Genomic DNA, 27,477 nt, shown 5'->3' with positions numbered 1-27,477 from the left:
AGATAGAGGTCATTTAAGCCCACAGACTTTTTCCACTATCCATCCAACATTTGATAAATCTACTGTATGTTTTAACACATTTGCAACAACAGACAGTTTAAGATCTTCAAATTTTAATATTTCAACTCAGAACATGGACAATTCTAACTGGCTTTGTGATAAAAGTGTAGAAACACACAGACCACTTGCAGCAGAGACTACAAACAGGGATCATTGTATCCTATGGAGGGACTACACAAGAATTGTCATTTCAGCCTAGAGTGGAAATGTGCTTTACACAGATGAAGGGAGGTGGAAGATCAATTGCTAATGAATTATACAGGTAGGACCTGAAGGGGTCAGAGTGGTTTAGTAGAGAAGGGGGGGGGGGGGGTCGTCCAACATCAGAAAGAAAAACTTTTCACTCCCTTGGAACAGTGCCCCTGCTGCCCATATGTTGTGATGTGTGTATGTGAATGGGCTATAGCGCGGGGCACAAACTATGATCAGAAGGGTCACTGCTTAGCAACTAAGAAAAAAAAAAGGACTCTCCTTTTCTTAAATCTGTTACTTGTCCATTGTAACTCTTTCTGTAACCACAACCCAAAACATAATACATATTTGAGGCAATACTGTGCACTTGAAAAGGACCATCAAATTACCAGCAGGTAACTTATTGAAACTGAACTAACCTAATCTCTATGAAGTGTCTCTGTCTAGATGGAGTGGTCCTTTAAAAGTGCAATACGATTTGATAAGATATGAAAGACTCTTCTTGTTACATTCACACACGTGTAATAGGGATTTGAAGCAGCTTTCTTATAGGAAAGTTGGGTCAAATGTTTAGAGGTTTCTTCAATTATCTACAACATATTTCTAGTACTGTTGCACATCTCGTTAATAATTTAGCTTTTAATGCCATCATGTTTAATATGCGTTCAGACAATAACCTGAATACAATACTGTAATGGATTCTTGTGTTCAGACAGGACAAACACTGACACAGGTAAAGTTGTTCAGAATCCAGAAAACCTTTTTGGTTCTTCTATTTTTTATCATTTCCACTTTGTGACTAAATGGAGAAAAAAATGACCATACTTGTAGTGCTAAATATATGTAAGATAGGTAATGGAAAGGGTTTTTTTTTTACGTTACTTAAATTATAATAACTTTAATTTTCATATATTTTTCAACAATATGTTTTTCTTACAATACATGCCCTGTCCTTAAAATAAACAGATCTATATAGAATATTGGCCCTTTAATACAGAACTGCTAACAATCAGCTCTACCCTTAGGTAGTGTGTCAATTGTATCAAACCAAAGTCCATTTGTGACTAAATCTTTGATGCTGCTTTTTGTGCTAGCCATAACTACTTAAAAAAGGTGCCCTCTACCACCAAAACCTGTAGAAATTTGTTTAAAACAACCCAGATGGTCAACAGTATCACAGATTATGCACTTTTCCTTCTCTTTGCTGCCAGCATAGTGCCAATCTGTTACCAAAGCTAGGATGGTGTCATGCATGACACAATTTCTCAGTTATTCATGAGGACAATAAGAAGTACCTATTAATTAGTATTGGCTTTATTAAAAAGGTTGCTTGGGATCCGGCGCTTTTAAATATGGGTCATTGGAAGTATTACATTGTTTTGTTGATATCATGATATCAGCCTTTGGCTAAGACAAATAGCTGCAAATAGCTAAGACACGTTTATGGTGATGGGTTGTGCTCCCTGTGTGGATCTTTTTAATGAATTACCAATTAAGTCGACATGCCGTACCATGTCAGAGAAGGCCAAGTATTTATAAACTCCCTGGGCCCTATATATAAAGGAAACCTACCATTTAAATTGATGCACTATGAAGAAAACATACCTTGAGAATGCTATAGCTACACTGATGCAGGATCATATCTTGGTTAGTCCTGGTTTTGCTGGAAAAACAATTATAACATTCAGGACCTTGGGAAAGCTGGGTCAGGCTGGCTGCCTACATAAACACATTGCACATGGAGCTTGTCATTACACATGGAGCTTAGTCATAAGTTAGTCAAGACATGACTAATCAACCTGAGCTGCATCACTCATACACAGCAGCTGTGGTATGGTGCAGCAATTGATTATTCTGCCTTCAGACACTACCCGGGGATTACATTATCCTTTGTTTCACTGAATAACTAATGTGCTAGGAGAAGCGCTGAAGCAGCCATACAAGCAAGACAGTTTCATTATCCTAATTTTATAGTTGTCTTATCAGAAAAACCACTCAGCAAAGGGATTAACCAAGATATGATTCTGCATCCGTGTAGCTACATCATTCTGAAGGTAAGTTTACTTCATAATGCATCAAATCAAATGGTATGTTTCCTTTAAAAGAAAATCCCTGCTTCAGGACTAGCCTTTTAATATAACCAATAAAAATTAATGGTTAAGTACTTCTTATCCTCCACAGTGAAAACTTGAGTAATTCGGTTTTGTTGGGCATGCAAGAAACTGTGCTGGAAGGGATGACGGATTGTCACTGTGCTGGCAACAAAGGGAAGGGGGGAAAAAACCCTCAATTTTCAAGATTAATACAGTTCAGACCTGTCAACCACATATTAGAAGTAGTATTTCTTAATCTAGTTTAAAATGGGAAAAATAACTGTTTTAAGAGTTTAACCAGCCAAACTACCCATAGGACTAAAGGGAGTTCAGATCTTGTCACTCTCTGAAACTGGCCTCAGTTTATCCTTAGAAACCATCTGTTGAAACATAGGCTGTTTGTGAATGTTGGGAGGGCGTTTGGGGGGACTTGGGTTTGAACTTTTTCCACGAACCACACCACTCTTATCTACAGTCTGTGACAGGTAATACTTCTCAGTCACAAGTAAAAGCCTTCATAAAGCCAGGGTGCTATAACAGACATACCCCAAAAACAAAGATGGTGGCTTGGATGGAAATTCTCAAAATAATTAATGAAAATAAAAATAAAAAACAATAAAGTAACGCACAAACACAGATATGTTTGAAAGATTTAATTTACAGCAGGGACACCTATTGGGGTTAATATTTTTTTTTTTAATCACCCCCCCAAATTTTATTCCTTACTGGAAGTGAGAAGGTGGGGGAAAAAGGGACACTAAAATCTTCAACAAGACCCAATGTATTTAGCTGTTCATAGGAAACAATTTTTTTGTTTAACCACACAGAAGTAACACACAAAAGACCCCCATAGATAGAGACAATGAACGCCAAACTATATACTGAAACGTGTGCGGATTTTTTCTACGCACGACATAAACATGTCTGGATCCACATTGACAGATCACCTGAACAATGGGTAGAAGATAAATGGATAGCGATGTGGCGTAAACACTGTAAAATGGCTTTATATTGGGGCAAGGTAGAGCGGGCTCTTCATCCTACCCTGTCAAAAATACTATATGACGGTCTCCTGTTTGGTCCCTATTCAAAAAAAATATTCCCAAGCACCCCTATATTCATTGTTATGCCAGAGAACCCCATCCCTGTTTTTTTACGAGCCAATACCTGATACAATAAGTAACTTCTGTACATATAGGCCTGTGTCCCATAACCATTGCAAAACAACAAAAAATCTCTGAACTGTACAGTCTTGCCAAGCTGGTTATCCAAACCACCTCCCCCATCTGGCTAGCCTGTCCCAAACCTCAAGATTTGTGCAAATCCAGGTAGACTGTAAAAGTAGGAAACAGCACAGATCATTGGGAAGGGTTATATATACTTAAAATGGACGTAATCCTTCATGAGCAGCAAGTATGACTATTATATTTATATATATTTATATATGTATACATAAATCAGAGGGCAAAAGAAAAAAAAAAAACACTCCCCCTTCCATGAAACCAACTTGACAACAGGGTGTAAGACTGCATCACTGGCCTAAAATGATGATGTTTTCCTTTAATTTTCTCCAAATTTTTTTTCTTAAAAGAGGTAAACCAGAAACACTTATCCAGAGATTTAAAAATGTGGAATTTTTTTTCTTTCCGTCTTTAAAATGACATTTTACAGTACAACGTTAAAGAATTAGGTGACTTTCAGTTATTTAATCAGTAATGATCTTTGCTAATGAATCATTCTGTACATTGATCTGATCCTAGAAGCAAAAATGTTAGAACTGAGCGGGGGACGGGTGGGGAGGAACTTAAAGGCAGGACCTGTGAAATGTACTTTTTTTTTCTCGCTCTCGTTATGAATAAATTTTAATTTCTTTGATATGGCTAAACCATCGACAGTATGATTTTTGTAAATTTTGTTTCTCATTTCCTTTAAAGCATGCGACGTCTACAAGGCCACTTTCCCTATGATTACACCGATAATGAAAAGCAAGACTGCCAGGGCGAGTATCCGGGGGTTTAAGCCTTCATCTTTTACAAGGCTAGTGGATGAAGAGACAGGGTTACTGGAGGCTTGTAATTTTCGCATCCTCAACCCATCTTCCTCCTGTGAAAATAAAAGACATGTCAGTGCACAGCCTGGTGGACGATTATGGAAATTGCAGAGCAATAAAATCAAGACAATAGATAGCAACTTGAAGTTCTGAAATAGCGATAAAACATTTACTTGGGAAGTAAAAATATGCATTGAAACTTCCAGCTGTTGCTTCTATGCAAAGGAGGCTGAATTGCAGTGGGGGTACAGGGCCTTAAGGCTCCATCTCTACAGCAATAATAACAACCCCACTACCTTCCTTCATTCATTCTTACCCCTGCATCTAAGACACTCTAGGCTCCAGTAAAATGGGGAACCGCAGTCCCAAAATGCTCTGCTAAAACATGCCAACCTAATTAGCATATTTCTAATATATTTTAATCCATATATTTACTGCACTACATGCTATAAATGTGCCATTTAAAAAAAAAAACGAATATAATAAGGGCAAAGATATATATAAAAAAAAGCACTCGTACATTTAGAAAATGTCAAATAAATGAAAATATAATTGGCACCAGTTGATGTGCATCTCTTACCAATTGGAGATACACAGTGAACTGTTATAATGCCCACTCCCTTTTAAAGGTTATGGTTGCAACAAGAAAGATCTTTTGCTCCAGTGTCTTACTGGCGACACTTGCTGCCCATAGTTCGACTTCTTCAGTACAGTTAACCCATAATTTGTATATCAATACAAATCAATACAAATATGAAGTTTTTTTGGGCAGAAAATATAGAAGTATGTAGGGTGCAAGCTGCAATCCAAAACCAAGCTAAATTTATTCCACAAAAAGTTTTACAAAGCAACACTACACACTGTCAAGTTTGAAAACCATTCATTGAGAGGGGGAAAATTCTGCCCCGTTAGAATATTGGTGGCATAAATTTATGTTGGATTCGGAGTGCCACTTCAGCTCTGATTAAACTGCTGCCCATAAACTGCATAGATAGATTAGACTATGCCTCATCAACAAAGGCAGTAACACTCTCGGAGAATAAAGTTCAGCCATCTAAATTGAAAAATGGAGCAAGAACCATGGACAAAGAGGGTAGAAAGGATTTGGATTATGTTCTTATTACAACTTTAAGGTTGCTGACACACGTGCCGTTATTGCTGCGTTCACAACGCACACTCTAGCCCCGGCACCCCTGAAGACGCTACTAATGTGGCGAAACATGTCGGGGGGGCGTTAGTGTGAACAATTTTTAAATAGCAGACAAAGTGTGTGTGTGGCAATAATTGCTTGAATGAATACTAGGGTAGCAAACAATATAGGTGAAATTCCACCATAGGAACGAGTATTAGCTTCATAGGATCTCATCATTATTGTGTTGGAGTGTAGCAATTGATTTGGCAGTGATTTTTAACTGCAAACGACTCAAATATTGGCTAACTCCCAAACAGTGTATTGGGCACTTAAAGCGGCCACACTAAGGTTATGCGTGTACATTAACTGAGGCTCTTAGACCATCGATACTGTATTAAACTAAGAACTGCAACATTGTAGCAACACTATCATTATATAACACCATCAGTATCAATCATTGTAATTGAGGGCTGCAACATTGTAGCAAAATTATCTGACAAATAAAACTAACCATCAAGGCAAGACTAAGAGCACAATATTGACACCTAGTGGCCACCGATACTAAGATCCTATGATTTTCTGAAGTTAGTCTCCCTAGTCTTAGCAAATACCACACAACGAAGTTTCCACGACGGTCTGCATAATTTTAATATTAGCCAGACATATGTCCTAGTTAAAATATCCCACTTTAGTGGCTGACAGTCACAACCTTATTTTAAATACTCAAATAAAGGCGAAGTTTTAAAGACGAATGAGTTTCAGTGAGGCCTAACGGCCTTTTTTGTAAATGTTATTGCTGCGTTCACAACGCAACACTAGCGCCTGGGGGCAGACCTCAGCCCAATTGCTTGCGTTTTTTCATTGAAACACATTAGATTGGTTACTGATCACATATGCATTTCACTGAAAATGCATTTGTAATCGGGCCAAGGCCTGCCCCTGTGTACTAAGGTTGTGTTTACACAAATGAAGAGCTAGAGACCCCAATGGTGCTAAGGAAAGACACTGTAGCTAAAAAAAAAAAAAAAAAGAAGGGTCGGTTGTTTGGAGATCTAACAAATTGCAGCCCAAACGAGATGTTTATGCTTTAAGCTCTTACCTTAAGCTGTTTGTATTCCTCCCGTAGTCTCTGGAGATCCGTTTGAAGCCGCTTGTTGTCTTCTAGCAACTTCTTCTGCTCTGGGTCATCCAAACTGGAACTTATGGATTTGAACATAGAGGAGGATTCTGTCTTTGATACACTGCTAGAGAGGACCTTGTTTGTGTCACCTTCATGCTGAAACACAATACATAAATATGAGATGTAAACTAAAAATCCACTGTAAGGCTATCTTCACACGTTGCGGATTGTCATGCCAAAATCTGCATTATTTGGTTTTACACATTGAACAGCAAAAAAAAAAAAAAAAAAAAAAAAAAACAACAACATATTGTATACTTGTTTTCCTTATCTCATTCACTTTAAAGCTAATTTAATATGGTGGGGATTTTTTGCAACAATATCTGAGTGTAAAATACACACAGAATCTGCAACGTTGTAAAATATACACTGAATCTGCAATGTGTGCAAATAACCGAACTGCATTCTTTTCTTGTGTGACCTGACAATTGTTTGCATTAGTTTTTATAACATTGATATCAATGGGAAGTGCAAATCTGCTGAGTTTTGCATGCATTTACATCAGATGAAGTGAAAAAAGGGGCAAATATCACATGCAAAAAAAAAACCCCACATGGAAAAACCATAAGAATTCGAATGGAGGGGAGGAAAAAAAAAAAAAGATACTTACAGGCTTGTCATTCTCAGAGGGCAGCTCAAACAGGCACCGGAGTTTTGAATCCATTAAATCCTCTGGCTTCGCTTCTTTCCACTGTAAAACAGAAGACATGTTGAACAGAATCACATGGGGGTTGGGGGGTTGGGGCATTGAAAAAGAATAGCTGGATGGTTTGACAGGAATGTAACTGCTTTTAGGAGAAAAAGCTAACAGCGATTGTATGACAATAGAAACAATCACCAATGAGGGGAAAAGATAATGATCACATACTAAAATTCGCTAATAGAAATATTATCTATACTTACAACAGCTTCCATGTCGGAGGTGTCTGGCGGTGCATACATGGACTGGACCATGAACTTATGTTTGCTTTTCTCATTAGGATCATAGTCAAAGGGTTGTAGCATAACTGAAAATAGAGGGATAAATAAAAGGTTAACATATTAGACAAGGCTGGAAATAACTTTGCTATAAAGGGGATATTACAGATCAGGGGTCACAATGAATGTTGGTATCAGTCTTGACAAAGGGGTTGCAAACCACGGTCCACAATGATGAACGAGAAGGCAGTGTGTGTGGCGCTCGCTTCACCCCCCTTCAGCAGCATTTCATATAATACACTGCAATTTCACAGTATTGCAGCATTCTGTAAATAAAACACCCTTCCTATAAGGTACTAAGCTTGGCAGCCTGGAACCCATTGTAAAGATTTTGACCGCCACACAAATCACCTCTATCCTAACGGTTTGACTGCAGCATACAAGGAGTAAAACACATGTGCATTATCAACTATTACGGGCACCAAATTTAAAAAACCTGTCCCCCACATGCATCATCACCAAAACAGCAAACATTAATTACCTTTTCACCATATACAGGCAGGCAGGGTTATATACTAGAAATGTCCTTAAAGGTTGTTCTTAAGTTGAATTTGTATATTTTCTAATTGTTGCTCCAGATAAAGTTTTTTGTCCCAGTGACAATTGGATTTTCAAACATTTCTGCTGTAATGGGACTAAGGATTATCAATAAAGACACCTTACAGCTGATCAGTCAGGAACTATAGTAAAGCATCTAGAGAGCTTCACCAGAGATCACAGTGGGCAAAGGGGTCTGTCTGTAACTAGGGGTCGTCTACAAGTCAGGTGTCCTTAAGTAGGGAACCGCCTGTAGTACGAATAGTAGTGATTTCTCAGCCATGAGCTTGGAAAAAAAACATGTAGGAGGCTTTTTTTTTCCCCTACACATGAAGATTTTATGTTCTCAGCAATCAAGAAAGTGGGAACAAAAAAGAAATAAATATTTTTTTATTCCTACCCACCACATGGAGGGGATTAATCAAAAAAGTCACATTTTGTAACTTCTTGATGACGTGTTTATGAAGGCTCTGAAACTTTCCATTAGTGCAATAAACTGGGATATCTGGGTGGAGCATTTTTGGGAGTTAGCATATAATTGATGAACTGATAGAAATAAAATTAAAAGAGCACGCCCAACTACATAACTACATAAGTACTGATAGTGACGGGGTCAGTGCTCAAAATGTAATGCTGGACTTGGGGAAAGGCTTTTATCTGTTTAAAAACAGGATGACAAGAAAGTCATATGTAGGTGGGTCAACCATAATTTTGACGAAGGCTCATGAGCCGAGCCGAAAACGGGTTCCCTTGTGTTCCTGCGTGTATATGATGTAAGGTATACCTAACCATTAAAGATTGAGCTGCAGAAGATTGCGAGTGCCGGGATCTTTACTTTATATTGTTTACAGAAGCAAGCGCTCCCGTCCAACTACTTCCACTCAGCTGATACACAGTGAAAGTGACGCTGTATCAGATGAGCAGCGAACACACGGGTGTACCTGCCTCTAAACAAAAAGGGACACTGATGGGGGTTAAAAATAATAATCCTCTTATACTCTGCTCTCACCAGACTCCCATGAAGCCACTGTGCTGCCCGTCACTGCCAGTCTGTTTGTATACAGGGGCCGGCATCTACAGTCGTGCGGCTCCTATCCATATAACTTTTTCATTTTTATGTTTCCATCATTGAATAAAGGACCTTTTTTGCAGGACCAAGTTATGTTTTTTGGTACATAATCATAATCCTTGAATAACTTATTAACCCTTTCTGTGGGGGATGGACTAAAAAAATAAATAAAAAATACTATACTATATTTACTATATTTCTTGGACAAGACTTTTTTAAGCAGGAAAAAATAATTCATACTAAAAATTGCCTGCATCTTGTCTGGTGGATCAAGCACCTGCTGACTCTGCTGACTTCTGTCCTGGAGATCAGGTGAAGAGATGATATAAAGTTTCATCTGGTCTATGAGAGAGCAGAACCTCCACATTGACCTCATCCTCTCCTGGATATTCCAACATAATTATCACCAACGGGTCCTGGAGTGATGTCAGCAACATGTAACTGATCACATGCTTCCTGCATCCGTGCGAGGTCCTGTAACACTTTCATTGGTGTCAGTTGTAAGTCAGGATGGAGCCAGGGGTTGTGACAGAGAACAAGTTTCAGCTTGGACTAGGTATGAAGAGGAGGTAGGTGTGTGTGTGGCAGAGATGAGTGTAGTCACGTGAATGTGTGCGGCAGAGCGGAGTGTGTTAATGTGAATGTGTGCGGCAGATGAGTGTGCTGTGCTTGTGTCAACAGGGAATTTTTAATTCTCCGTTAAATATATTTTGAAAAAATATATATTGAAAAATATAATTATCTGCCAATTACACTCACTATTAAAGGGGTTGTCCGAGAGTTATGAAAATAAACTAAAGTTGGCCGGAGGGGGCTGCTTAAAAAAATAAAGATCTACTTACCTTCCGGTGCCCCGCACTGCTATCGCTCCGGTCCGAGCGACATGTAAACAAACATGGCCGCCGGAGCAGCGCTGGGCTCAGCTTCCGGCCGGCCTGAGTCCAGCGCTTCTCCGGCGGCCATGTTTGTTTAGATGGCACCCGGACCGGAGCGACAGCAGCGCCGGAAGGTAAGTAGATCTTTATTTTTTTAAGCAGCCCCCTCCGGCCACCTTTAGTTTATTTTCATAACTCTCGGACAACCCCTTTAACCAACTTCTAGGTAACCAACCAGCCTTTTGATCGTAGCACAACCTCAAACTATGAGTTATATAGGAGGAACAACTAATGACTATACAGACAACGTAACCAGATTCTTTGCCAGACCATTACTTTAGTAGAAGTCCTATTAACCAAGAACTCACCAGATACATTGATGGAGGAACCGGCATCGATGACCCCGCTGTTAGGCCGCACACAGTACCGACGAGGTGCTGTAGTCTTCACTTTGAAACAAACATTTTTTTCTGTGGGATTTGAGAGTTTCAAGTTTGTTGTAACAACATCCGTGAAAGGACCTGAAATTAAAAAGACAAAAGAAAAGGTTAATGCGAGATGAGCTATGAGCTCCATATCAGGGCATAAGCCACAATAGGCATTATCATGATGTAGGGAAGAGGGGAGGATCAATGGATATAAATGTGATGCTCCCATAGAGGTTTGCCAAGTGACTACAAGACAAAGCCTCTCCTTTTCTCATGTTGTTAAAGGGGTTGGCCACTTTACCTCAGAACTGCTTTCCTGATATGTAAAGTGAAGCCTCCTGTCTTTCACCACTTCAGCCAGACATTCCCATCCATAAAATGCAGTTAAAGTAGGGTCATGTTATCTCTAAGGGTGATGCCACACATGGCATTTTTGGTCCATTTAAGCAGTCCGTCCAAAAATGCATCCGTTTTTTTTAACGGACTGCTTAAAAAGGGACCAAAAACGCGTTAAAAAAACCATATGTGTTATCACCCCAACTCTCCATGAGCAATCGCCCTGCCAGGACCTTAAGATAATATTAATGAATATAAGATTAAGTTCTAGCAGGGTGGTTGTTCAAGGACAGATAGAGATCACATGAACCTGCATCTAGAGCCATATTATGGACAGGAATGTCTCGCTGATGAGGTATAACAAAGTAGGCTTCACTTTACATATCAGGAAAGCAGTGCAGAACTATGAATAGATGTATATTGGTAAATTACCAAATATCCTGTCCCCACACATTACATAAACACGAGGTAAGAGGCCAACTCCTTTAAGTATCTGAATGGCCGTGTGCCCATACAGCAGTTAACCAACACATATGGGGCATCCTCATGCTCGGGAGAAATTGGGTATCAGACTTTGTGGAGTTTTTCGTCATTTAATACTTTGTGACGGTTTAATTTTTAGCCAAAATAAATACATCGTCTAAAAAAAATTACAGCTTGTAAATTACACCTCTATTTTGTTTTAACCCCTGTGAAGCATCTAAAGTATAAACACACTTCTTAAAGTTGATTTTTTACACATTGAGGGGTGTAGTTTCTAAAATGGCATGATTTACGGGGTTTTACTGCTGTTTAGGCCTCTCAAAGTCAGTTAAAGCTGAGGAGGTGCCTCTAAATAAGGGTTTTGGCGATTTTCATAAAAATGAGAAAATTGCACCCAAAATTCTGAGCCTCCTAACAACCTAGAAAAGAGAGAGGATGCATAAAACCCTATGCTGATATAAAGCAGACATTCCGGAAATGTTAGTTATAAAGTTACTTGGGTGCTATGACTGCCTGAAAAGCAGAAAATTTTGAACTTTGAAAATTATTAATTTTTAGAAGTTTTTGCAAAATTGAAATTTTTTTAATAACTAAAAACAAAAGATATCATCAAAAATGTTCTATTACTTTGAAGTACAAAGTGTGACGGTAAAACAATCTCAAAATCCCCTGGATATGTTAAAGCGTCACAAAGTTATAACCTCCTTTAATGATACAGGGCAAATTTTAAAAATCAGGTCTGGTCCTAAAGGTCTAAAATGGCTTAGACACAAAGGGGGTTAATGCCCTCTGTAAGGAGTCTACTAGAAGCTTTGACCATGCAGCACTACAAACAATGTTAGGTACTGGGCCTGAAAATCTGGGTAACAATTTATTAGTGTGTGTTGTTAGTAGCTGCATAGCTGTGAAAAATGCATTTATATGTTGAGATTGCAGATGGAATCCACAAACTGCTCCCGAGCTCCTCAACTCTGCTAGTACATCCAATGCTACCTGCGCACCAATGAGTGCTGTTGTTGGCAGTAAACAATGAATTTGTGGTCCTTCCTGTGGTCCATGTGTCATCAGTGCATAATTTGTAAGAAGAGGCTTGCAAATTATGTCACTAGCTTGTCTTAAATTCTTAAGAGTCAAATGTTACCCAGCAACTGCTCCACAAATACAGACTGCACCCGATTGACACCCAAATAGCATCTCTTCACGTTCCCATAGGCTTCTTTGGGAAGACCCAAGCTGCAACCAGGAACAGGAATGGGACCAGCTCAGATTTTTCTACAGGTTCCACATGGACCCATGAATACTCGATTATGTGCATAGGTCCATAAATGTGCTATCAGCACATTGTAATGTATGAGGAGTAAAATCCCCATATACGATAGGATCGTACAGACAACCGACAAGTACCCCAGGGAGTCTAAAAAAATAGTAAAAAAAAAAAAAAAAAAAGTTATAATAAAAAAAACTAAAAACTCAAATCACCCCACTTTCCCTAGAACTGATATAAACAGAGGTCGCATTAACGCCTCACCAAGCGTCATAGACGCATGCTGAGGCGCCATTACCCCCCAAAATAATTGCCATGCGTCAAAGTACGCATGGCAATTATTCCCTGTAGCGCGCAGGCTGAGCGGTTCAGCGCGCGCTGCAAATGAGGGAAATGTCTATAGAGCGATCACAGCGCGCGCTGGACCGCTCAGCCTGACACGTGACTCAGTGTCAGGGGCGGGCAGGAGAGACCCGGAGCGACAGCGCAGTCCTCGGGGGAGACATGCGGGCTGCTGCTCCAGCTCCCCCTGCAGGCCAGTGTGTCAGTGTTAAATGATTCTATCGGGACCGGAGAGCAGGGCCAAGTGAGTGCAAACCCCGACCACACTGTACTCACTGCACTCTGTGTACTGTGTGTAGCGGGCATGCTCTGTGTAGTATGTGTGTGCCCTATGTGTAGTGGGTATGCTGTGTGTAGTATGTGTGTGCCCTATGTGTAGTATGTGTGTGCCCTATGTGTAGTATGTGTGTGCCCTATGTGTAGTGGGTATGCTGTGTGTAGTATGTGTGTGCCCTATGTGTAGTATGTGTGTGCCCTATGTGTAGTATGTGTGTGCCCTATGTGTAGTGGGTATGCTGTGTGTAGTATGTGTGTGCCCTATGTGTAGTATGTGTGTGCCCTATGTGTAGTATGTGTGTGCCCTATGTGTAGTGGGTATGCTGTGTGTAGTATGTGTGTGCCCTATGTGTAGTGGGTATGCTGTGTGTAGTGAGTGTGCCAGGTGCTGCGCTGTATGTGTGTTGCATGTAGTGAGTGTGCCCTATGTGTAGTGGATATGCTATGTGCTGCGCTGTGTGTGTGTGTGCCAGGTACTATGTATAGTTAGTGAGTGTGCCAGGTGCTGCGCTGTATGTGTGTTGCGTGTAGTGAGTGTGCCCTATGTGTAGTGGATATGCTATGTGCTGCGCTGTGTGTGTGTGTGCCAGGTACTATGTATAGTTAGTGAGTGTGCCAGGTGCTGCGCTGTATGTGTGTTGCGTGTAGTGAGTGTGCCCTATGTGTAGTGGATATGCTATGTGCTGCGCTGTGGGTGTGTGTGCCAGGTACTATGTATAGTTAGTGAGTGTGCCAGGTGCTGCGCTGTATGTGTGTTGCGTGTAGTGAGTGTGCCCTATGTGTAGTGGGTTTGCTGTGTGCGTGCGTGTGCTGCGCTGTTTAGGTGTGTGTGCCAGGTACTATGGGTAGTGAGTGCGCTGTGTGTGTGCTGCGTGTAGTGAGTGTGCCCTATGTGTAGTGGGTATGCTGTGTGCTGCGTGTAGTGAGTGTGCCCTATGTGTAGTGGGTATGCTGTGTGCTGCGTGTAGTGAGTGTGCCCTATGTGTAGTGGGTATGCTGTGTGCTGCGTGTAGTGAGTGTGCCCTATGTGTAGTGGGTATGCTGTGTGCGTGCGTGTAGTGAGTGTGCCCTATGTGTAGTGGGTATGCTGTGTGCGTGCGTGTAGTGAGTGTGCCCTATGTGTAGTGGGTATGCTGTGTGCGTGCGTGTAGTGAGTGTGCCCTATGTGTAGTGGGTATGCTGTGTGCGTGCGTGTAGTGAGTGTGCCCTATGTGTAGTGGGTATGCTGTGTGCGTGCGTGTAGTGAGTGTGCCCTATGTGTAGTGGGTATGCTGTGTGCGTGCGTGTAGTGAGTGTGCCCTATGTGTAGTGGGTATGCTGTGTGCGTGCGTGTAGTGAGTGTGCCCTATGTGTAGTGGGTATGCTGTGTGCGTGCGTGTGCTGCACTGTGTGTGGTACTATGTATAGTTAGTGAGTGTGCCGGGTGCTGCGCTGTGTGGGTGTGCTATGTGTAGTGAGTGTGCCCTATGTGTAGTGTGTGTTCCTCTCTGCAGGTCTCTGTATATATATCACTGATAACAGTGTAAAAAATTAGTAATTAAAAAAAAAAGAAAAAAAACATTAAGTAAAAAATAATAGTGTTAAAAGAAAAAGCGTAACGCCCTCAAACCCCCAAAAATAAATGTAGAAGCGTCAGCCCCGGCCTGTTCTGTTGGGGGGGGGGGGCTCCAGCCGGCCCCAGCCCACTCTATAAGTGGGGGGGGGGGGGTGTCTTCGGGGGCCGGTGTCAACCCTTGTCCACTCTGTAGGTTAAGACAATGGAAAAGTTGTGCACCACTTGTGGCAAAAAAAAAAAACTTGGGCTTTAATGATTTTCTTGTATTAATAAATGTTTATTAGATTGTTAATAGACATTAATAGATATATATACGACTAGGAGTTATATATTTGTATTACTGAATATTTCATACTCCTCCTCAGCTAAAAATACTCCTCAAAAATGGTGAGAGGAGTATTATTACCCTTCCAGAAAAATGTTAGTGCGACCTCTGGATATAAATATAAATAAACAGTAAAAATCATAAACATATTAGGTATCGCCGCGTCCGAAAATGGCCGATCAAAATATACTAACGGTTTTTCACTGTGTTTAACCCCGCAATGGAAAATCTCGCCCAAAGTCGAAAATGGCACTTTTTTGCCATTTAAAAAAATTTTTAAATTCTATAAAAAGTGCTCAAAAGGTCGTATAGTCCCAAAAATGATAACATTGTAAATGTCAAGAAAATTCACAAAAAACTACACCACCCACAGCTCAATACACCAAAGTATAAAAAAGTTATTAGTGCCCGAAGATGGCAAAATCCCCCCCCAAAATTTTTGTACATGAGGTTTTAATTTTTTTTAAATGTATGAAAACATTATAAAAACTATATAAATTTGGTATTCCCGTAATCGTACCAACCCAAAGAATAAAGTAGACATGTCATTTGGGGCTTACAGTGAAAGCCATAAGATCCAAGCCCACAAGAAAACGGCACAAATGCGTTTTTTTTTACCAATTTTGCTGTATTTGGAATTTTTTTCCTACTTCCCAGTACACGGCATGGAATAATAAATACCATCACTATGAAGTGCAATTTGTTACGCAGAAAACAAGCCCTCACACAACTCTGTACATGTAAAAATAAAAAAGTTATAGATTTTTGATCATGGGGAGTGAAAAATTAAAATGAAAAAACAAAAAAGGGCGAGGTCCTGAAAGGGTTAATAACATCTAATTGAAGAAATGTTTATATATAATATGGCAGATTAATGAAACTGAATGTGAATGCCCGGATGAGAATACCCCTTTAAGCACAGCTTCACCCAAAAATTTACTCAGGGCCGGGCTATTTAAAAATAACAAACGTGTACTTACCCCCTCGGCGCCGCTGATGTCCTGTGCCACGGTTCTTCTGATCTGTGCGCTGGTTTGTTTACAGGGACGCTTACAACACTGAGGGATAGGGACAGATGGGAGGAGCCGGCCACATCGCGGAACGGAAGTTCCCTGTGCGCGGCTTCTGTGGCCGTGTAAACAAACAGGGGCACGGATCAAACGGACCGTGGCGCAGGACATCAGCAGCGCCGGAGGAGGCAAGTACACCTTTATTATTTTTAAATAGCCTGCCCCAGCCCAGCCATAAGCAGCTTTTTATACCCAGATAACCCCTTTAAGACCTCTAGGGCGGCAGTTTCCAACCACCAGGCCGTGGCCCAAGACCGGGCTGTGGAACACCTGGGCCTGGGCCTCAAACTTAGGCTACATTCACACTGCCATATGGGGGGGACGTATATACGGCCTATACACGTCCCCCATAGATTGCAACGGGTGCACGGCACCATACCGCTCCGTACCCCATGAAAAGATAGGACGTGTCCTATCTTTTCTCGGCATACAGCGCCGTGCACCATATTCCTTTATGGGCAGCGCTCACCCCCGCCTCCTCTCCCCGGCGCCCCCGGCAGTGTGAATGTCACCAGGAGACCCATGTGTCCTTTTCAAATAAATGAATATCTCCCGTATATCTTCCTTGGGCGTTTTCATATATTTGAAAAGGACACATGGCTCCTCTATAGCCACTCCCAATGGACAAGTGTCTAGTCACAGAGCACATGACAATGAAAGGCACTATATAACAGATCTTTTTTTTCTGTTAAATAGATTTCTTTTTTTTCCTTTTTTTTAATACAAAAATTCTTTGGCAGTGTATGTACTATGCTCCGTGGGCACAGAGGGAGTGCCAAAAAAGGATCTTCTGGTGACAGGTTCCCTTTAAACAAAAAATCTGTACCTCCATGGCTCCGACATCATCTCCCCTCAGGTTCCAGGCAGAGGCAAGACTCCGCCGTTGCCCACCCGATACCGGTCGTATCGCCGGCTGATAACATCATAGAGGTGCACACCGTCAGAGACATGCCTCTGCCCAGAACCTGAGGGGAGATGAAATCAGAGCCGCGGGATCAAGAGGAGCACCTGAGGCAGGTGTTGTGTTTATTATTTTTATTGGGCCACCGCTGTGGACATTTCATTGGGGAGGGGAAAGCAATGCTGGGGGAATTTCATTAATGGAGGAGCACTGCCGGGGACATTTCAGTGAAAAGACCAAAGACAAGGGGACATTATAGGTGTGTGGGGGTTGCTACAGAAAAAGAGGGTATTCTAATGTCCCCTTTTCTATAGCCGTCTTATCAAGACAGGGCTACAGAAAAAAGGACATTATAGAGGGGGTATAGGGGGGAAATGATATGGGATGGGGTTAGATATCAAGTTTTTGTCTGGGAAAATTTTTTTCCCAATCACCACGGTAAGAGGGTTACACAGCTCCGGTCGCTGGGGAAAAAAAAAAACAGGCGCAGCCAGTCCCCAGATACAAAAAGGATGACACTGCCCTAAGGGACATATTACTGTATTACTAAAAAAAAAGTAGTGTTTGTAGGCTTGGGGGGGGGGGGGGGGGGGGACTTCTTTGGAGAGAACAGTGTGGTGACAGGTTTCCGGCCAACAAGTCCTGGGTGATGCCTCTTTTCAACCTGCTGATAATTGTTCAACTATTTCCCCTCCCACATCCTCCATGTTCTCATCCCTCTGTGACGTCGGCTCACTGCACAGGAAAAGCTGTACACCCTTACGACTGCGCAGTTTGTTGCTCGCTGGCTCGATGCGCCTAATTGAAAAGCATAGAGAAGGTGCGCATGTGCAGTTTGCTCCAAGGCACATCAGACGCCAGGGTGTACGCCTAACTGCACAGGCAAGAGGCAGGAGAACATTGGGAGGATGAGGGAGGGGAATTAAGTGAATAATTACCAGTGGAGGCCGAGCAGAGACTTATGTAAATAAGCAAAGAAGCGTTACAAAATGTAAAAAGTGCCATAACCTGGGACTTGGCCAGGACTTGTTGGCAGAGATCCAGGTAATCTTATTCTGGGGATATTACACAAACAAAGGGGAGTACAGATGCCAGTCTGACTTATGTAATGTACTCTGCAGTGCCTATTGGGTCCTGTCACCAGTGAAATTCTGGCTTCTTGTAACAGGTTCCCTTTAAATAATCATGTAAAAGTCGGGCCCAAAAGAGGCACTGGCACTTATTAAGCACTAAAAGTAGAACACACAAATAAAACAGGCAAACATGTTTATAATTCACAAGTACATTGGCACAGGAGTTATGCCCATGCTTATGCGTACATCATTTGGTTATTAACATGCATATGAAAGTCTTGATCAGATACCTATACAATATTCTTTTCCGCTATAGTTGCCTCTCCTAGTTAATGCTGATGCTAAACATTGACAAAAATGTTACAGCCTTCTGGAAAAGCCCTATACACTCAAAGCAAAGTGAATAGGATTTAAACAAATGTGATGCACACCCTGAATTTTTTCTAAAAATGACTCTATTTACACCAATCACCTGCTGATCTCCTGCAAGACAGTCACCTGGTGACCCACCTCATGTGGTTGTAAGCTAAACCCTCCAATGAAAGTAAAAAGATCTGCAGCAACTGTGATTCAGATAGGGATAAATAAAACTCAAAGCTAAGAAAGTATGTATAGATTACCAAGACAATACTGCCAGGTCATCACATGGAATGTAGCTCCTAAAACCTTGTCAAATGGAAACCTGTCAGACTAGATTCCCAACCTATGCTGGTTATCTGCACAGAGCACACGTTCCACGCCTGGGCTACGGTACTACTGACCGCTCATCTGCGTTCAGCTACAATCAATACATGAATTAGCGTCTGACACATGACTTCACTGGATAGTGGAACCATGGTGATGCAAGGAGACTGTGGAGGAATGAAGCAGAGTTCTCTCACCGGGTTCTAAATCTAGCTACACAATGGACTTGACGTAAAAGTTGCTATATATGACCCAGTCCAACTACACTTGGGGGGGGGGGGGCGGATAGGAGAATCGGATTATCTGTGGGGGTGACGGATATTTCCAAAACATCGAAAATTAGAAATACAAAATCTGAGATGAGGATCTTGAACACGACTGGCAGACAGATTGTATTTCTCTATCATACATGGACTTCCATTCACTGCACTGTGCAGTCCCCAGGTTACGTACAGGATAGGTTCTCTACTTTTGTTCCGTTGAATTTGAATGCAAGTTGGAACTATATATTTTATAATTGTAGCTTAAAAAAATGTATTTTAAAAATGTTGGGTTGTCATGAGAACCAGAATTAACAATAAAGCTTCATTACAGACACCTGTGATAACTGGTATAGCTGATCTTTGTAACCTGGGGCTAAAGTACAGTAAATTGCCAACATACAGAGGTCCGTTTGTAACTAGGGGTCGTCTGTAAGTCGGGTGTTCTCAAGTAGGGGACCGCCTGTATATATATATGTATATTACAGAAACAATGCTATACAGGGTACATGCCAATGTAGAGAATTATGGGTCAGAAACACAATAACTAATAACTGAACAAATCTAAGCGAGACATTATTTTCCTTTGTCCTATCAAATGGTGTACACCTATAAAAGGTTTTACAGAGGAGGCTTGGTCACATCTTCCCACTTCTGGCGACCTCAGCACGTAAAGAATGGTCTCACACTGGATAGAAAAACGTTCTAAAGTAGCAGCAAGAAAAACAGGGACTCGTAGGAAGTCAAAAGTAATCAATGCAAGCGGAGGATTCAACATGACGCAGTATAAGCACCCACCCAGTTGCTGCAGCCATCTTTAGGTTATTTTAATCACATAATTAAGATAATTACCCAAGTGTCACTTTGACATGGCATCTCTGCGGGAGATGAAGGCACTTTATCAATTAATAGTAATTAAAGCAGTCACTAAAGACTTGCCTATTATTGAAAGCAAGAGTTGCACAACAGTGGAGTTTGGTCTTTTATTGTACCTTGTCAGGTTGATAAAGTTTTGGATAGTTCTAATCTTCTTTGCTGATTAAGACACATTTCTAGGACCATCTGATTATACTGTAGAGGATAACAACTTGAATCAAATCGACTGAAAAGGCGCCAGTTTAGCAGCAGCACATAGAAAAGTGTACAACATTCATACGTAAGGGTAAATAATATTTAGGAAGACAGGTGAAAAGAAAAATAACGTCAGTGTATGTAGATTTATAAATACAACTATATATACTCATATAGAAACATGTTTGCTTGCAGGTGGTGATGTGCCTAGCGGTGGTTTTCACACTATACATAAATACCCACGCTCTGATCTTGCACATGCTGCATGATGATAATAAAAGCATGGATGACACTTGGCTACAGTTACACGAGTTGGCAACCGTGGTAAGTTTATTTATAAGAGCACTATTATAGAACGGCTCTTACCCCCGCCCTCTCCTCCACCGCTCCTTTATCTGTCAGCTAGGCTCATCCAACCTTAGCAAGGTAGTACAGAAACCTGAGCCTTCTGCAGGAAACAAAAGCCAGAAATATAATTTTACAAGTAGCAGGAGAGCATTGGAAAAAAAAAAAATACTCCATTTCATAGGCCAGGCATTATATGCCACCTCTCCCATATGCAAGCACTAGCCAAAGAATGGCAGCGCTTATAAACTTATATCCACCAATAACCTCATATCAACACTTCCTGAGAGAAGACAAGGCCTCGCTGCCCGCAGCAGCCACAGCCCATTCTACAGTGATGGCGAACCTTCTACTGGCCGAGGGCCCAAACTGCAACCCAAAACTCCCCTTATTTATTGTGAGGTGCCAAACAAAAATTAACACAGTAACTTATTGCTCCCTGTTCTTCAACAACTTTCGATCACATTGGGCTTCTGAAGACAAGATGGAAAATTTGCATCATTTTAGCTTCTTTCCAGTGTCCCTCTGTACACAGAGAATCGTGGGACCAGCAGAAGGTCCTCAAAAGATAATTCGGCCCTGTCTGCACATTCTCCCTACAGTTTCAAGTTGCAAAGTAAGTATCACTTTAATATATGACTGAAAGCAGCAACTTTTAAATTGCTTGGAACTGCAGGAAGATTCTTTGAGTCCTGTCTGGTGTGCTGGGGCGATGGCCCGGGTGCCCACAGAAAGGGCTCTGAGTGCCGCCTCTGGCACCCATGCCATAGGTTCGCCACCACTGCCATACTACATTACAGTAAGAGATGAAATTACTACTAGATAAGGATGATATTCCAAAAATAATGCTTATGAGCTCAAGACCATAAGCATATATACTGGCTTTGTACAACCATCTATAGAATTCTGACAGTTTTATTCAGAGGAAAACATTTGCATGGAATGCATGGCACTGGGCCGCAAGCAACAGTCCCACAGACCAGTGAGTATCTGTGTCGCTCATGCACCAATTTCAATACTGCCAAGAAAGATGAGGTTATATAAACCCTGTGCAGCCCCTGTTAAGTTTTTTGAGGGAGCTAATTCCCAAGAAGCACGGGGAGAACTGTAAAGCTAACACTTTGCTCAGGAGATAAATCACACTGCTTGCAATAATGTCTTCTTGTTACTGTTACCCGTTTCCAAGGGAATCATGTCTAATGGTTCAAGGTCATATCAAGTTTGTTCACTTTATTAAGAATCCTTTAATCCTTGAAATCATGGTTTTCCTAACATTGCCCATTCTAGTTGTATACTGCTTATATGTATATCCAGCGCCATTCCAGCTGATCGCTGTGCTACAGACAACAGGCAAGCAGAACCGAATGGTGAGGTCTACCGGTAAGTTGTACATCCAGAGCCGATAACGCAGCTATAAGGAGCTAAATATTTAACCACTATAAGACTTCTCTGCCAGAAGACATCTTGTTTAGAGGGCACACCACTAATACTCACTACATGTCAGGAGATATACAGCCAAAAATTCTCTCCTTAGCAAAACTGAATTTATTTATAGTGACAGGTGTGGCCATAATCCTTGACTTATGACAAATGGACTTATCATCAAGTACATGTGAGGAAGTCTCAGGAGCAGGCACTTTACATAGTAACCAGATTGACAGGAGTGAGGCTCACTTTATACAGGATGAAGTGGTGGCAAGGAGGAAAAAGTTAAAACAAAAAAAAAAACACTTTTTACAGTATAGAACACATTTCTAATACAGTTTCCTTTAATGCAGAAAAAGCTGACAAAATGCAACTGCTATCACAGCTTTCATGCTGTATTGAGCCATAGAATAAAGTTTTCCTCTTACCACAAAGTTTTTTTTACCCTGCCATTACAAAATACAACAGATCCCACAAAAAAAGCTCTTACACAGCCATGCTTATGCTAAAAATAAGGTCCCGCGAATACTGCATCACACATCTACAAACACAAAAATTCTCTCTTCATGAAATCCTGAGGTTCCCCAACTTCATCCTTTGTCAGACACAAATGGTCATGCCTTGTTGTTACATTTTGCTTTATGCAGCTCTAGTTTTCCTCTGATGCAGTCCCTGTCACATGGTCTGTAAATATAAGCATAGGTTCACACTGCATTATATGACAGATTTTGAGTGTCTCGTAGGAGCGAGTAGGGAGTTTGGCTTTCAGATCACACATAAGTTGCCGGGTGAAACGACAAGTATGTTTGCTGGTTCTGCAACACTGCCAGGACCCAGAAAGGAGAAAAAGGAAAGGTATAGTAAGAGTTAAATATCTCTAAACTCTTAAGTGAACCAGGGCTAAGGCTACACAGAATCATCCTGGTGATACAAGATAACATTTTAGATAACAGCTGTGTAGATAACAGGTGCACATGAAGTGGAGATGTTCCTCATAAGTGTTCAAAAAAATTCCCACGTCTATAAAAATCGCATTCCATCGATATTTGGTGGTAGATTCTATTTATATCGCCCATATACTGCACTAAAGTCATTGTCTATATACGACCTAACAAAATCACTTCATTCCATTAGTGATGAAGCAGGCCTGTGTAACCCATATGACGGTTTAAGTATAGGCCCAATAATCAGCCTGTGTAAATGTAACGCCAATTTAGAGGAACTGACAGGCAGGGGCGCAGTACTGATTGACGGAGAAGTTAAGTAGTTATTTTTTTTGTTTCTACAGTGCCCCCCCCCCATTTAAAGGCTTGACAACCCCTTTAATACCATCTAATTCAGGCTCCCCATAGGAATATATGGCACAGGGTGCCGTATTCCAGCAAAAGATAGGACATGTCCCATCTTTCTCCGGGCTCAGAAACAGCACGGTGCCGCACGTGTGTATACACCGTATATAAGTCCCCCATACGTGTGTATGAATATGTAAATATGGCTTTAGTCTGGGACATAAGGACAATATACAAACCTCATGTTGTGGACTAAACAATGCCCCAGGACTCGTGTCCCAGGGTCGTGTGCATTAGACCTGACAAAGGTTCTTATTGTAAAAGATCCTGTATCCCTCTGCATGTAATTGCATAGATTACAATAATATTACATACCAATAAAAAAGTACAGTGTTATATGCTTCTTCGTGCTTTCCCTCCTGTCAGTCACATGTAGAGTGACACTGCCCCTTCTCTACTTATAGCGTGTTTAAAGGGCATTCAGGTGAGACGGCCATCAATGCTCATCTCCTGAAGAAACATCCTAAAGATACACTGGACAAAGCCGAATAATGAAACCATTATAATGCAGGCAGAGGTCAGTCACAATGTCAGGAGGTCCCATTCAGACTTATTATAGAAAACATATACATACATACAAAATGAAAAAAAATAGAAGGAAAAAAAAAAAAGCTAGTGCGTATAATGCCACAATTTTGCAGAAATGGGAATATGATGGCTAAAAACTACTGTGTTTTTAGGTAGTCCCCTACCTATTACCATTGTAATGCCACAATTTTCTTTTTCCACATCAGATTCAGGAATGATGAAAATCGATAGCAGCTCAGCATAAAACAATGATATGAACTGTTATTCTTTCCGAGGTAAAATATAGGGATCATATACTTCTCCTGCCACCGATTGTCCATGAGGCACTGTAAGACCTCCTAAGGGACTGGTAGTAGCCACATATTTTATTTCTGACTGGCGTGCACTTTACTCATTAGGACTTATGTATCTAGGTTTTTATGAGACAGCTGGGTTAAGTCATATTTGGCTCTTTACAACCTGCCCTATTGTATATTTTGTAGGAGATTGTGATAGTCAACCTTCTAGACCATCGATATTTGTGAAGGATGTATAAGGGGGAAGTTTAAAAATGCTTAATGTGAACAGCACATCTAAATCCATAAGCATAATACAGTTGTGTGTGGGATTCATGACAATGCCATGCACACACTTTCGGAGGTGGAGGGGGGGGGGGTGGAATCTGCAGTGGAGATCTACAGGATACGGGGTAACAGTGTGATTCGTGCAGGTCCGCCGACTACTGGGAGCCCCGCTGAATTCTTACTACCTGAATGAAGTTGGATTCTTGTTTATAGACGGCATATAGAAAGTGAATGGAAATGCCAGAAATAGCTTTAGAATATAGTCCTATAGGTTTGAATGGTCGCCAGAGAGCAGCACCCCATTGTCATGATTAGAAGGGGACCTAGGAGTCAGATCCCAATCAGATTGTTATATACACACACACACACTGAGTCATGCAGTGTATAAATATACATCCACCCAGCATTTTTGTGCGCATTGTGGGTTATAGCTCTGCAAACCTTCCTGAACAGCAGAAACCATTGCCCCCATGAGACGCAGGCTCAATCTACGAAGCACTTCGACTTACACTCAGTAATGGAATCTGATGTAACATCAGGGGCAGAGGACAGTGATAAAAGGAAGAAAAGAAGAAGCGACTGAAGCCGGACAGCACAAAGGTTTGTGTTAACGCAGTTTCTCAATGTGAATTTTCTATTGGAATCACTACTGTATGCTAATGATAAACAGTTCCGGCACGCACATGACAAGGGGTCACTGGTGAATCACTGCAAAGAAATTATAAAAATGGAAATAAAAAAATTCAAAGTCAGGAAATAGAAATCTTCACGTCAAGTAAAATGCATACACTTATGCCGTATGCACGGTCTATGTGGGCAGACCATGATAACAAAACATATCTTCAATACCATATTTTGTAAAGCTCCAAGATATGATGGCATTATACAAATAAAGAGCATTATTATTATGTAACACAAAGTCTCCCAGTTTTATATTGTGATCACAGACCACAGTGGGTTCCATTGAGATTTTAAAGGGGCTGTCTGTAGGTTTTAAAACATGGCTGCTTTCTTCCAACATCAGCACTACGTACCACCTATAGCTAACAGAGGAGCAGTATCTAGAAGAGAGCAGACATGGTTTACTACCTCAGCACAGCTACATTAAGATGGCCTGAAACAAGCATTAACCCCTTTGATATCTACGTACACGCCTGTTATGCTCCGCCTTAATGCTCTGTGGTCACTATAGTACTGTATCTCTACACTTGTGTCATGCTCCACCCCAATATCCTGTGATTACAATTGTCCGGTGTCCTGCTCCGACCCATCAGGCCGAAGGACAGTCTACACACCGTGCATGCGCATAAGCAGACAGTATATTAGTTCTGCCTATATGGCTGCTATTCAGGCCTTTCTAGTATATACATTTATTTAAAGCCTCCATTTTTTTTTTAATCACTACAATTTTCCAGACTGTCAAATTGTAAACCTGCCAGGTGAACAAAACACAGGAAGATGATCAGAAATCTAAGACCACATCCAGTGCAGTAGGTATACCCCTCAGCGACTCTAAATACAGAGATACACGGGTGGAACAAAAACAGATACATGACCACATTTGACAGAAGAGGACAATAAGAGTTGCATTTGGGGCCACAAAATAATATGGTATCCTCAACAATGGCCGGTGCATAGTTCTGCAGGGTATAAAAAGAAGTCTGGCATTAGGATTGCATTGATCTGTATTGCTAGTTGATATGAACATGGTTACAATGCATTCAAAGGGGAACTACAAGTCTCAGAATGTAGTCATACATTAGCTGCACAGCCTGTTAAACTGCCTAGCACTGAAAATAAGCCTGGGGCCTAATGTGTCCTATTATCTCTGGCATTCCTACACACTGGGGACACAGGGGCTCCCCATAGATCTCCTCCTAGACTGTAGCAACATTCAGAGTCCCGTGTAATCCCTGGACTATATAAAGTGTGGTGGATCCTCTGATACGAGGCACATGAATCATTGCTTTTCTTAGCTGCAGCCAAGCCTGTGGGTCTATTTTCTGCTCTCGCTGTAGAAAGGACTGGGAATAAACCCAATACTATGCTGAAAGGCTGGCCGGCCAAGGAGATGAGTGTCACAATGCACCGTACAGGGCGAGCTGTAACATGTGCTTGTATATAGTATAGCAATGGCAGATTATATAATCCCTGCACAGCACTCACACCAGCATCATATAAGGGTTACAGGGTGCAATAGGCATAAGGGAGGCAATGAGGCCTCACACAGGGCCAACACCTGAACATCATGCCATGTAGTGTATACGGGGAGTATATAAGGAGAGCCCTGGGTAGATACATACATTACACACTATAGCTATGTATGGCAGCATCTATAGCACAGATGTGATATACGGCACCTCCATGTCCGTAACATCAGCATAATGCACGCACATATAAAGGGTGACATTACAATCCATGGCACCCAGTCATGTACGTCGCCCTAATATTGTGCAATCCCCCATGGGCGGGGACGCCACATGCCGCCCGTCCTTCTACCAGCCCCTGCACCCCCGGGGTACCCCCACCCCCTGTGCGCCCCGGCGGACGCCGCCCCAGGGCTCCTCACCTTTGAATTTGAGCTCATGTTGAGGCTCCAGGATAAGGACCTGCTCGGTTTTGGCCATGTCTCCTCCTGGGTGCTCTCCGGGAAGGGGCAGTGCATGCAGCGGTCAGGGGGTGCTCGGGGCCTGTGCAGTGAGCAGTGCAGGAGCTGGTGATGCAGCAAAGCGGCGGAGGGCGGAGGCTGCTGACGTCACGCACTGCAAGGCCCAGGGCAACGGTCCACCCGCCGCGCATGCGCAGGAGACGGGGCGGGGAGGGAGAGGGAAAGGGGGAGGGCTGGCTGCAGGGGACACGCAGGGCAAAAGCCGTGTGACTCACTACACGGTGACAATACCTAAGCTGCCCTGGAAAGACGTATGAACCGCGCATGCTCCCAAATACGCCACATGCTCACACACCTTGTAGCAGCAAACTCTCCAGGATAGTTTTCAGTTCAGACACATCTGCCAGCATCTTGGGTTAGAGGGC

At 41.8% G+C, this 27,477-nt stretch overlaps 1 protein-coding gene across 3 annotated transcripts; it reads right to left on the bottom strand.

Moving 5' to 3' along the window:
• Nucleotides 1–540: 540 nt before the first annotated feature.
• Nucleotides 541–27,477, bottom strand: VAPB (VAMP associated protein B and C). 3 transcript variants are annotated; one of them, XM_072111064.1, is made up of 6 exons: nucleotides 27,408–27,477; nucleotides 10,535–10,687; nucleotides 7,611–7,714; nucleotides 7,318–7,398; nucleotides 6,627–6,803; nucleotides 541–4,448 (listed from the first exon to the last, which is right to left on the bottom strand). In XM_072111064.1, the coding sequence occupies exons 1-6, from the start codon at nucleotides 27,460–27,462 to the stop codon at nucleotides 4,290–4,292; spliced, it is 729 nt and encodes a 242-aa protein (XP_071967165.1). In that variant the 5' UTR covers nucleotides 27,463–27,477; the 3' UTR covers nucleotides 541–4,289. The 3 variants fall into 3 exon arrangements, with proteins under 3 accessions (XP_071967165.1, XP_071967164.1, XP_071967166.1); XM_072111063.1 differs by lacking the exon at nucleotides 27,408–27,477 and adding an exon at nucleotides 27,014–27,241; XM_072111065.1 differs by lacking the exon at nucleotides 27,408–27,477 and adding an exon at nucleotides 18,840–18,909.

The sequence above is a fragment of the Engystomops pustulosus genome, chromosome 6 (genome assembly GCF_040894005.1).
Source record: "Engystomops pustulosus chromosome 6, aEngPut4.maternal, whole genome shotgun sequence".
Lineage (NCBI taxonomy): Eukaryota > Metazoa > Chordata > Amphibia > Anura > Leptodactylidae > Engystomops > Engystomops pustulosus.
This window is presented reverse-complemented; position numbering and strand designations above follow the sequence as displayed.